Here is a 12,039-nt window from a genome sequence, read left to right as displayed (position 1 = left end):
TTATTATCCATCTCCCCCACCTGATTGTAAGTTCCTTGAAGGCAGGGATCATGTCCACCATCTCAAAAGCTGCATACCGTTAAGCGCTCAATAAAAAACATTGATTGATTGATTGATTGATTGGTTCCTTGAAGGGAGGGACCATGACCAGCAATCCTGCTGGACTCTCCCAAGTGCTTCAAACCACCCTCCTTGCCAGCCCAGCTGGAACTGACCAGGCCCAACTCAAACCCCGAACTGTTCTCTCTTCCTGCACCCACGTCAGGCTGGCACTTGGCACTTCTTCAGCTTCAGGCTGTGGGGTGGAACTTGACTTCTACGGGTGCTGCCCACCCTCAGGGTTAACCCAGGCATCCGTCCGCTCTGCCCCTATCGCTCACGCCAAGTGGGCCGAAGACTGGGGGATGCCACAGGAGGGACGAGGGGATAGAGGACTATTTTCATCTCAGGCCCATCAGGCCTCCGCTCACAGTGTGCTTTCTGAGGGAATAAACTGGGCAGTCGAATGTCCCTGCCAACAATACCCCAGTCCACCGTTCTTCCCCAGAGCCCACCCCTCTCCCAAAGCCACCCGCTCAAGCCGGAACCCCTCAGAGGGCCGCTTACCTCACCGACTGGCTGGTCCTCCTGTTGATCTTCACCGGTTCCCATTCATCCAGAGGAAATTCCTGCAAGGAAGATCCCAACAAGTCAGGGGGGTGAGGAGACCTCAGCCCCCACAGCCCGGCAGAGTCACAGGGGGCCGAGGGCGGCCCCGTGCCCGGATCCCAGGGGTCGTCCTGGCTTCCTCCCCCGGAGCGGCTAAAGAAACACAGCCCCAGAGGGTTCTCCTCCCAGGAGGAAACTTGGAAGCTCTCCAGTTCCCAATCCGGCAGGCCTTCTCTCCCGAAGGGATCGGCCGCCGTGGGCATGCAGCGACGGAGAAAGGGCTCAGCAACTGGGGCAAAACGTTCTCTAAACTCTTCATTTTTTCCCCTCTCCCCGCCACCCTCACCCCCCCCCGCCCAAGCCATGTTACAAACCAGTTGAGCGTGTTTGCTGTTTGCTCTGGCTCCCGCACTCTCTTTGGCCAAGGAAGTCTTTTTGTTTGCCTCACTGGGCAAATTTGATTGTTTCTCAGCCCGCTCCTCCACTGAATACCCTTTTGAGGGGGACACAGCGGCCAGGGAAGGCAGGCTTTGGGGTTCAAGGTGGGAGAGCTTGGCATCAGCTACTGACTTATTTTGGGGGTTGAGAGTGTGTGAGAAGCAGCATAACCCAGGGGAAAGAGCAGGGGTTTGTCAATCAAGAGAGCATGGGTTCTAATCCCGGCTCTGCCACGAGCCTGCTGGGTGACCTTGGGCAAAGTCACTTAATCTCTCTGTGCTTCGGCTTCACCACATGAAAAATGGGAATTCAATATATGTTCTTTTTTATGGTATCTGTGAAGCACTTACTATATGCCAGGCACTGTTCTAAGTGCTGGGTAGATACAAGATAATCAGGTTGGACACAGTCCCTGTCTCACATAGGGCTCACAGTCTTAATCCCCATTTTACAGATGAGGTAACTGTGGTCCAGAGAACAATAATAATAGTAATGATGGTATTTGTTAAGTGCTTACTATGTGCAAAGCACTGTTATAAGCACTGGGGGGATACAAGGTGATCAGGTTGTCCCACGCTGGGCTCACAGTCTTAATCCCCATTTTACAGATGAGGGAACTGAGGCACAGAGAATTGAAGTGACTTGCCCAAAGTCACACATCTAATTGGTGGAGCCAGGATTAGAACCCAAGTCCTTCCGACTCCCAGGCCTGTGCTCTATCCAGTAGGCCACACTGCTTCTCGTTGTCTCTCCCCTCTAGATTGTAAGCCCCATGTGGAATAGGAAATGTGCCCGATATGATTGTATTATATCTACCCCAGGGCTTAGCACAGTGTTTACCACATAGGAAATGCTGAACAAGAACCGCAATAATGATCATAATAGTTATTATTATTGTTATTCACAGGCCCCCCGGCTCTTTATGGAGTCACCGTCCTACCCCTAGCTTGTTCAGAACTTGACACGAATTAATCAACTAACCTAGGTGTTTATTGGGCACTTCCTGTGTGCACAGCATTGTGCTAAGCGCTTGGGAGAGTACACTACCAAGAGCTGGTTGACATGATCCCTGCCCACAAGTAGGTTTACAGCCTACAGGGGGTAGGTGGACTTGAAAGCAAATTACAGCTAGGGGAAAGGAGATAAGGCCTGGCTTGGAAGCCCTCATGACCCTCCTCATTCATTCATTCGTTCATCCAATCATATTTATTATTATTAATAATAATAATGATGATGATGGTATTTGTTAAGCGCTTACTATGTGCAAAGCGCTGTTCTAAGCGCTGGGGGGGGTACAAGGTGATCAGGTTGTCCCACATGGGGCTCACAGTCTTCACCCCTATTTTACAGATGAGGTAACTGAGGCCCAGAGAAGTTAAGTGGCTTGCCCAAGGTCAAACAGCTGACAAGTGGCAGAGCCGGAATTCGAACCCATGACCCCTGACTCCCAAGCCCGTGCTCTTTCCGCTGAGCCACGCTGCTTCTCGTTTATTTATTGAGCGCTTAATGTGTGCAGAGCACTGTAATAAGCACTTAGGAGAGTACAATACAACAATGAACATTCCCTGGCCACAGCGAGCTTAGAGACATTCCACACAGTCCCTCTGTCCCGCTGATCCAAGCTAGGCTTTCTCCGGGAGACGTCATGCTTCCAGCAAGTGCTAAGAACAGTCATCGCATATGGCCAAAGAGCCAAATGAGTGAGTTAATAAATGTCCTGTTGTCAGGAAACTTGTCTGCTTCCCTGACACCATCCGAGGTTACTCCCCTCCCTACAGGCACAGGAGAAATCCCTGGCTTTCCATTCCAGACCTGAAGCTCGGCCTTCTGATCCGATTCCCTGATCTTACATTTCCCCACACCGCCCCCGTAACGCCCTATCAGTGCTCTTGGAAATTTGCCTTTCCTATCATGCCACAATTCCTAGTCTGACTTCCTGGAACCAGAATCAATAATCCCTTTCTCCCTTGAGGTGATTGAGAGGCGTCATTTCTGTCAAGGTCGGAGGCGTAAGATCAATCAACCCATCCGTGGTATTTATGGAGCACTTACTGGGTGCAGAGCACTGTACTGAGCACCCGGGAGAGCACAATGCAACAGAATTGGCAGTATCAATCTCTGCCCACAAGGAGTTTACGGTCTACAGGGGAGATGGACATTAAAATCAATTAGGGATAGCGGAAATAATAGAGTATAAGAATATTTACATAATTATTGGGGGGCTGGGGTGTCAAATGAAGATGATCTCTGGGGTGCATGGGGATGGCCAGCCCTGTTGGGCTAGGAATTCTGGAGGCCCCAAACGGCCCTGTTTGAGCCCAGTTTACTCCGCAACAGTTCAGGGGGATGAGAGAAAGAAAGCAGCATGGTCTAAATAGGTAGAGCTTGGGCCTGGGAGTGAGAAGGTCATGAGCTCTAATCCCGGCTCTGCCATTTGTCTTTTCTGTGACCTTGGGCAAGTCATTTCACTTCTCTGGGCCTCAATTCCCTCATCTAAAATGGGGATTAAGACCAAGTCCCGTGGGGGAAAGGGATTGTGTACAACCCAGTTATGTTGTATCTACTCCAGGGTTTAGAAGCAGCAGCGTGGCTTAGTGGGAAGAGCAGGGGTTTGGGAGTTAGAGGTCATGGGTTCTAATCCCGGCTCTGCCACTTGTCAGCTGTGTGACTTTGGGCAAGTCACTTAATTTCTCTGTGCCTCAGTTACCTCATCTATAAAATGGGGATTAAGACTGTGAGCCCCATGTGGGACAACCTGATTATGTTGTATCTACCCCAGCGCTTAGAACAGTGCTTGGCACATAGTAAATGCTTAACAGATATCATCATCATTATTATTACTGTTATTATTATTATGAGAACAGTGCCTGGCCTATAGTAAGCGCTTAACAAATACCATTAAAAAAAGGGTGGAGCTTGGCACCACCCTCCGTATCTGGAGGGAAGGAACCCGAATGAGGAGGTGGAAGGAGTCCTCGCCACCCAAACTCTGGCTCAGAGAAGTTAAAGGGATGGAAAACAGGAGGAAATGAGTCGTTCCCTCCCACTGGCACCTCACGGCAACCCTGCGCTCCAGCTTGGGCGGGAAGGGGTAGAACGGCAGCGGAGCGGCAGAATCGAATCGGAATGGCCGGAGGGTGTGGTCTGAGCGGGCAACAGAGGGATGACTCATTTGGGAGAAGGCCAGCACCCGGTGGGAGTTACCAAATCTTGTTCTCTAGCAGACCTTCCTCCCATCCATCAGTCAATCAACTGTATTTAATGTATGCCTCCTCCAGCGTGGTCTAATAGAGCTTGGACCTGGGCGTCAGAAGGACCTGGGTTCTAATTCCAGCCCTACATCATCATCATCATCATCAATCGTATTTATTGAGCACTTACTATGTGCAGAGCACTGTACTAAGCGCTTGGGAAGCACAAATTGGCAACATATAGAGACAGTCCCTACCCAACAGTGGGCTCACAGTCTAAAAGGGGGAGACAGAGAACAAAACCAAACATACCAACAAAATAAAATAAATAAAATAGATATGTACAAATAAAATAAATAAATAAATAAATAGAGTAAAAAATATGTACAAACATATATACATATATACAGGTGCTGTGGGGAAGGGAAGGAGGTAAGATGGGGGGGATGGAGAGGGGGACGAGGGGGAGAGGAAGGAAGGGGCTCAGTCTGGGAAGGCCTCCTGGAGGAGGTGAGCTCTCAGCAGGGCCTTGAAGGGAGGAAGAGAGCTAGCTTGGCGGATGGGCAGAGGGAGGGCATTCCAGGCCCGGGGGATGAGGTGGGCCGGGGGTCGATGGCGGGACAGGCGAGAGCGAGGTACGGTGAGGAGATCAGCGGTGGAGGAGCAGAGGGTGCGGACTGGGCTGTAGAAGGAGAGAAGGGAGGTGAGGTAGGAGGGGGCGAGGTGATGGAGAGCCTTGAAGCCCAGGGTGAGGAGTTTCTGCCTCCCGCCCACTCTTGTCGGCTGTGTGGCCTTGGGCAAGTCGCTTTGCTTCTCTGGGCCTCAGAGAAAAAGGGGGATTGAGACTGTGAGCCCCCCATGGGACAGGGACTGTGTTCAACCTCATTTGCTTGTATCCACCCCAGCGCTAAGTACAGCGCCTGGAACCTAGTAAGCGCTTAACAGATACCACAATTATTATCACTATTATTATACTAGGCCTTGGGAGAATCCAGTAATTAAATAGCATGATTCCTGACCTCTTGGAAAAGCTTTGCGACGTCCACCTCAGCTGGCACGTTCTCAGTGCACGAAGCAGGTGGACTGCCCAAACTAAAAGCAGCAGATAAACAAGGCACAGTAAATGAAATGACCAGGACATGTGACAGCCTGCCAAGAGACCTCCTGTCCCCAGCCATAAAAGAAAAAAAAAAAGGGGATCAGAAGCTGCGGTCAAGAAGTCATCGTGCCTTTAAAGAGAAGCAGCATGGCGTAGTGAATACAGCACGGGCCCGGGAGCCAGAAGATCAGGGAGCTCTAATCCTGGCTTCGCCAGTTGTCTGCTGTGTGATCTTGGGCAAGTTACTTCACTTCTCTGTGTCTGTTACCTCATCATCTGTAAAATGGGGATTGAGACTGCGAGCCCCACGTGAGACAGGGACTGTGCCCAACCCCATTTGCTTGTGTCTACCCCAGCTCTTAGTACAGTCCCTAGCACATAGTAAGGGCCTAACAAATATCATCATAATAGTTGTTATTGTTATTATTAATAAACTTGGTGACTTCCCCCTGTCTGTAATGCAGCTTCAGTGTCCATCTCCCCAGCTACTCTGTAAGCTCCTTGAGGGTTGGAATTGTATCTAGCTACTCTACTGTATCAATTTGGAATTGTATCTAGCTACTCTATTGTATCAGTCAATCAATCTGCATTTATTGAGCACTTGCTATGTGCGGAATGCTTTACAAAAAGCTTGGGAAGGTCCAGTATAATGGAGCTGGTAGACAAGAACCCTGCCCCCAAGGAGCTTACACTCTCCTAAGCACTCTGTGACTTGCACAGGGGAAGCCCTCAAAAAACACCATTAGTGGATTAACAGATGAAGCTCTTGGAGCCAAGTTTAGCCATCCCCTTTGTGGATGGAGCAGCGTGGCTTAATAATAATAATAATAATGTTGGTATTTGTTAAGTGCTTACTATATGCAAAGCACTGTTCTAAGCGCTGTGGGGAACACAAGGAGATGAGGTTGTCCGATGTGGCGCTCACAGTCTTACTCCCCATTTTACAGATGAGGGAACTGAGGCACAGAGAAGTGAAGTGACTTGCCCAGGGTCACACAGCAGACATGTGGGGGAGGCGGGATTCGAACCCATGGCCTCTGACTCCCAAGCCCGCGCTCTTTCCACTGAGCCACTCTGGCTTAGTGGATAGAGCTCGGGCCCGGGAGTCAGGAGGCCTTGGGTTCTCATCCAGGCTCCGCCACTCTGCTCTGCCACGTGACCTCGGGAAAGTCCCTTTACTTCTCTGTGACTCAGTTACGTCATCTGCAAAATGGGGATTCATTCATTCAATCGTATTTATTGAGTGCTTATTAAGAGTGTGAGTCCCACGTGGGACAGGGACTGCATCCAACCTGATTGTCTTGTATTTACCTTGGCGCTTAGGACAGTGCTTGGCTCACAGTAAGTGTTTAATAAGTGCCGTAACTAATGAAATGGAAAACGGGAGAAAATGAGTCAGTTACCTCATCTGTAAAATGGAGATTAAGAGCGTGAGCCCCATGTGGGACATGGATTTTGTCCAACCTGATTATCTTGTATCTAGCCCCAGCGCTCAGTACAGTGCCTGGCACATATTAAGTGATTAACAAATGCCATTTAAAATAAATGGTGCCCCAAAGGAGCAGGGAAGGACCCGGTCATAGCCAACGAGCTGGAAGTCTGGGGGCCCTTTCCCAGATGCCCCCTCAGGGTCGGCAACAAGGAGGGGGGCGAGCACAGGGGCAGCCCGGCCCTTACCTGCACGAATGGCTTCCGGCCCGGCCAAGCACCGCCCCGCATCATGCCGTTCTCTTCCAGCACCTGGCGCTGGGCCGGGCAGCAGCAGTCCGAGCAGCGGGCCCACTGGAGGTGGTGGCAGCGGCAGCCGCGGTGGCTGGGCGGCAGACTCCTCTTGAGCAGAGCCGGGCAGAGCTCCCCGGAACAGTAGGGGCACGCGTCGTGGACCACGGCGCCTTGGACGTTGCAGGGGAACGGGTAAGTCCTGAGATACTCGAACTCCCCGCGGTGGGTCACGGGCTGGTAGCACACGGGCTGCTCCAGGCCTTTGGCGGCAAAGCAATCTGGGTAAGCGGAGGGCTCCGGAGGAGGCAGGGGAGACGAGGAGCGAAAGGTCTGGTCCACCGAGTGCCGCCTCAGATCCCTGCAGTCCGAGTTGACCGGGCGGAAGGAGCTCTGGTCCGGGGGCTTCGGTCTCAGGGCCACCGGTTTGCTGTGCCGGGCGGACAGAGCCGCCAGGCCGGGCAGGTGAGGCGTGGACACGGACCGGCTGGTCTCCTCGAAGAACTTCCTCCTGTCGGCGAAGGGCAGGAGGATGGCGTCCTCCGGGGCCCGGCCGGCCGACTCCTTCTCGTACGAGTCGGGGCCTCCGTCCGGGGAGGACTCCAGGTGAGGTTGCAGCTTGTGCTCTGGAGACCACCGCCAACGTCCCCCACGTGCCGCGACGGCGGGCGCCCGCTGCTTCTCGGGGTCGGGGGTCTTCCACCGGAGGTCCGGCCCGGCCGCGGGCCAGATGGGCCTCCGGCTGGGACTCCCGGGGGCCTCCGGCACCGCTCTGGGGCCGTGGCTCTTGGCTTCTTGACTGAGGCATTCAGAAGACCTAGCCCGGGACATGCGGGTCCTGCTGAGGTTCTGGGCGACTGGCCCGGGCCACCCGCCGTGAGGCGGGGAAGGGGGCGGCAGAGGCGGGGATGGAGGAGGAGGAGGAGGAGGAGGAGGAGAGGGTCCAGAGGTGGGTGGTGGGGATGGGTCGGGAGGGTGCCCCGGGGTGTCCTCCAGCTCCTCCGCCTCCTCCACCGGCTCCTCCCCGCCCAGCAGGCCGGCCGGGCCCTTGCTCTTCTGGAGCTGGGCCTTCCTCCGCTGGATCTCATTGCGCAGGTTGGTGGCGAATCGCTCGCTCTTCCGCCGCATCTGGGTGGAACGGCACCGGGTCCCCCCGCTCCTCCTGGCACCCGCTCGCCCACCCTCGTCCGCCGGCGCCCGGGGGCCTCCGGCCGGCTTGGGGCTCGGGGGGCTCTCTTGGGCTGGCCGACTAGGCGGGGAGGACTGCCGGGGGTCGGGTTGCTGGGGGTTGATGCCCGGGTCTGGGCAGCCCCCACTGGGGGACCGGGTGCCATCCTGGCACTCTGGGGGGGCCCCGCGGGCCTCTCCGGCGGCGGCGGCAGGGGAGCTCCCTCGTGAGGAGTCTGGGACCTCGGCACCGAGTGGGTCGCGGATTCCTCTGGGGAGTTGACGGCAGGGGCTACCCCGGCCCCCGGGGGTACCGTGCAGGGGCGACAGGGTCCACCGGTGACCCTCCTGGACGGTCGGAAGCTCGGCCTCGTCGCCCTCTGTGCCCCTTTCGGCCCCGAGGCGCAGGGCCCGCAGCTGGGAGGCCAGCAGCTGCTCGGGAGCGCTGTGCCGGTGCCCGGATGGCCCGGCGGGGCCGAGGGAGGGACGGTCGGCACGGGGCCCGGCCGCATCCTCTGCATCCTCTCCGGGCCTCCGGGCTCGTTGGGCCCCTCCGTCCCCGCCCCCGGGAACCTCCCTCACCGGTTGCTCGTGGCCGGGGTCGGGTTGGGCGTTTGGGCCACAGTACCGGTCAGCTGCCGGACGCTCCTTCCAGTGGCCCTCGCAGGCCCCCGGGGGCTGCCCGCAGGGGCAGCGGGACCCGCTGAGGGGCTCCCTCGCCAACAGGGAGGCGTCGGAGGCCTGGCGACCCTTGAGGTGCGAGGCGTCGGCGGGGGCCGAGGCCCGGCGCCTCTCCCCGGGGCCGGGCTGGGCCCTGGACGCACGCAGGCTGTCTCTCCGCACCGGGGGCTGCGGGGGGCCGCAGGCCGAGCCGCCCGCTCTGCCCGGGCCGGAGAGATTGCTCTCGTGGGGGCACGAGGAGGGTCGGGGCCCGGGCCCCGTCTGCAGGTAGCGCCCCTCCTGGGGCTTGCCGGGGCCCAGGCCCTGGAAGATGCAGTCCGTGGAGGCGGCCTCCTCGGGCCGCAGGGACGGAGCGTAGTCGGAAGCGTTGGAGCTGGCGGAAAACGAGCTGTAGGCGGAGTCCCGCTTATTCTGGTAGAGGCTCTGGTCCACGGGCGAGAGGTCACCCTCGTCGTACGCTTGGCCGGGGTGGTGGTCCAGGCTCTCCATGCTGCCGATCGAGCTGCTTTTGTCCGTGCTGCAGTGTCGGGACAGCTGGTTCCACTGCAGACTCAGGTCGCTGCACACAATAGACACAGGTGTCAGGTGCGATGCGGGGGAGCATTCATTCATTCAGTCAATCCTATTCTAGACTGTGAGCCCGTTGGTGGGTAGGGGCCATCTCTATATGTTGCTGACTTGTACTTCCCAAGCGCTTAGTACAGTGCTCTGCACACAGTAAGCGCTCAATAAATACGATTGAATGAATGAAGGAATTTATTGAGTGCTAACTCTGTGCAGAGCACTGTACTAAGCGCTTGGGAAAGGACAGTAAAGCGGTAAACAGACACATTCACCACCCACAATGAACTTACAGTCGAGAGCAACAAGGAAGGAGTAACACTGGAAGGGACCCTGTTTATAGATCAATTCATCGATCACTCTCCCGGTGGTATGTTTTGAGCACTTTATCGATCGATCGTATTTACTGCACACTTAGCATGTGCGGAGCACTGGACTAAGCTCTTGGGAGAGTACGCTACCACAGGGTTGGTAGACATGATCCCCACCCTCAGTGAGCTCACAGTCTGGAGAGAGAGATGGACACTAGTATCAATAAAGTATAGTAATAATAGTAATTGCGGTATTAAGTTAAGCACTTACTATGCATCAGGCACAGTATTAAGCGCTGGGGTAGATATAAGAAGATTAGGTTGGATTCAGTCCCTGTCCCATGGGGCTCACAGTCTTAATCCCCATTTCACAGATGAGGGAACTGAGGCCCAGAGAAGTGAAGCGACGTGCCCAAGGCCACACAGCAGACAAGTGGCAGAGCCGGGATTGGAACCCACGCAACTGGCGGAGGCAGGTCCTCTGACTCCCAGGCTTGTGATTTTATGCTCTAGGCCATGCCATGTGGCTTCTCTACCCCAGCGCTTAGTACAGTGCTCTGCACGTAGTAAGTCCTCAATAAATGCCACTGATCGATTCCCAGATTTTAGCAGAAAAGATTATCGTAATAATAATAATGATGATTCTTCTTGTTCTTGTATTTGTTAAGTCTATGTTCCAATCATTGTACTAAGTGCTGATACAGTCCCTAGCCCACATGGGGTTCGTAGTCTAACGGTGAGAAAAAACAGGTATTTCATCCCCATTTTCCAGATGAGGAAACTAGATCCTCAAGTCCATTGCCCCTTGCCCAGGCCCCCGACCCTGGGATCATCTTGACATCCAGTGGGCCCTTAATTCATCAGCTCCTTGTTGGCAATGACCCTTGCTACCGGCTCTAACACCCTTCCTGCTTTAAAGACAAAGACGGACTCGGTGCAACCAAAACATGACTCCAGCTGAAAATAAGGAAAAGCTCTGTTGGAGGGAAAACAAGCCCTGCCTCTTCCGAGTTAATGGAAGTCAGGGTGGAGTTCCCCTCTTCCTCCTCCTTGGGATCAGAAACTCCATATTCCAAAAAAAATACCCCATCGAGATGGAGGGAGCCCGCCAACGGGTTGCATGATGGTCTCATTCGGGCTGTAGTAATAATAATAATGGTATTTGTTAAGTGCTTTCTATTTGCCAGGCACTGAACTAAGCCTCTAGGATGGAGCAGCATGGCTGAATGGAAAGAGCCCAGGCTTGGGAGTCAGAGGTCACGGGTTCAAATCCCGACTCCACCAATTGTCAGCTGTGTGACTTTGGACAAGTCACTTCTCTACTCTGGGCCTCAGTTCCCTCATCTGTAAAATGGGGACGAAGACTGTGAGCCCCACGTGGGACAACCTGATGACCCTGTGTCCCCCCTAGAGCTTAGAACAGTGCTTTGCATATAGTAAGCGCTTAACAAATGCCATCATTATTATACAAGCAAATCAAGTCAGACACAGTATCTGACCAATGTGGGGCTCACAGTCTTCATCCCCATTTTACAGATTAGGTGCTCCCTCTGCCCCCCAGGACCAATGGGGTGGAGGGGGAGAGGGCAGGAGGGTTACCGGTGGGCAGCGTGGCTGAGGAGAGAGGTCACCCTACAGTTGCTCTGACCAAAGCTGGTCCAGTCTGACAAGGGGGCTTATTCTCTCTGTGTCCTGAAGTTTCAGGAAGGAGCTGGGCTGGACCCTGCCCCCACCCCTACGTTAATAATAATCATCATCACGGCATTTGTTAAGCGCTTACTATGTGCCAGAAACTGTACTAAGCACTGGAGTGGATATAAGCAAATCGCATTGGACACAGTCCCTGTCCATGTGGGGCTCACAGTCTCAATCCCCATTTTACAGATGAGGAAACTGAGGCACCAAGAAGTGACTTGCCCAACGTCACACAGCAGACAAGTGGCAAAGCCAGGATTAGAACTCATGACCTTCTGACTCCCAGGTCGAAGCTCTAGCTGCTTTTCCATATAGTCTAATTTACAATCTACAACTTCTTTTTTAAAAAATTCTATTTAAGTGCTTACTATGTGCCAAGCACTGGTCTAAGTGCTGGGGTAGATACAAGGTAATCTGGTTGGACACATTCCCTGTCCTACATGGGACTCACAGTCTTAATCCCCATTTTACAGATGAGGGAATTGAGGCCTGGAGAAGTGAAGTGAACTGCCCAAGGTCATAGAGCAGA

General features: G+C 54.3%; 1 protein-coding gene across 1 annotated transcript in view; it reads right to left on the bottom strand.

The window, feature by feature from the left end:
• The window catches only part of SHROOM4 (shroom family member 4), a 191,942-nt gene that overhangs the window by 34,745 nt on the left and 145,158 nt on the right, over positions 1 to 12,039 (bottom strand). Inside the window, exons 4-5 of the mRNA XM_038747855.1 lie at positions 7,054 to 9,502; positions 607 to 668 (exon numbers count right to left, since the gene is read on the bottom strand). Of these exons, the coding sequence (XP_038603783.1) occupies positions 607 to 668; positions 7,054 to 9,502 (2,511 nt within the window). The remainder of the gene's footprint in view (positions 1 to 606; positions 669 to 7,053; positions 9,503 to 12,039) is intronic.

This window comes from Tachyglossus aculeatus, chromosome 6 (genome assembly GCF_015852505.1).
Source record: "Tachyglossus aculeatus isolate mTacAcu1 chromosome 6, mTacAcu1.pri, whole genome shotgun sequence".
Taxonomy (NCBI): domain Eukaryota; kingdom Metazoa; phylum Chordata; class Mammalia; order Monotremata; family Tachyglossidae; genus Tachyglossus; species Tachyglossus aculeatus.
This window is presented reverse-complemented; position numbering and strand designations above follow the sequence as displayed.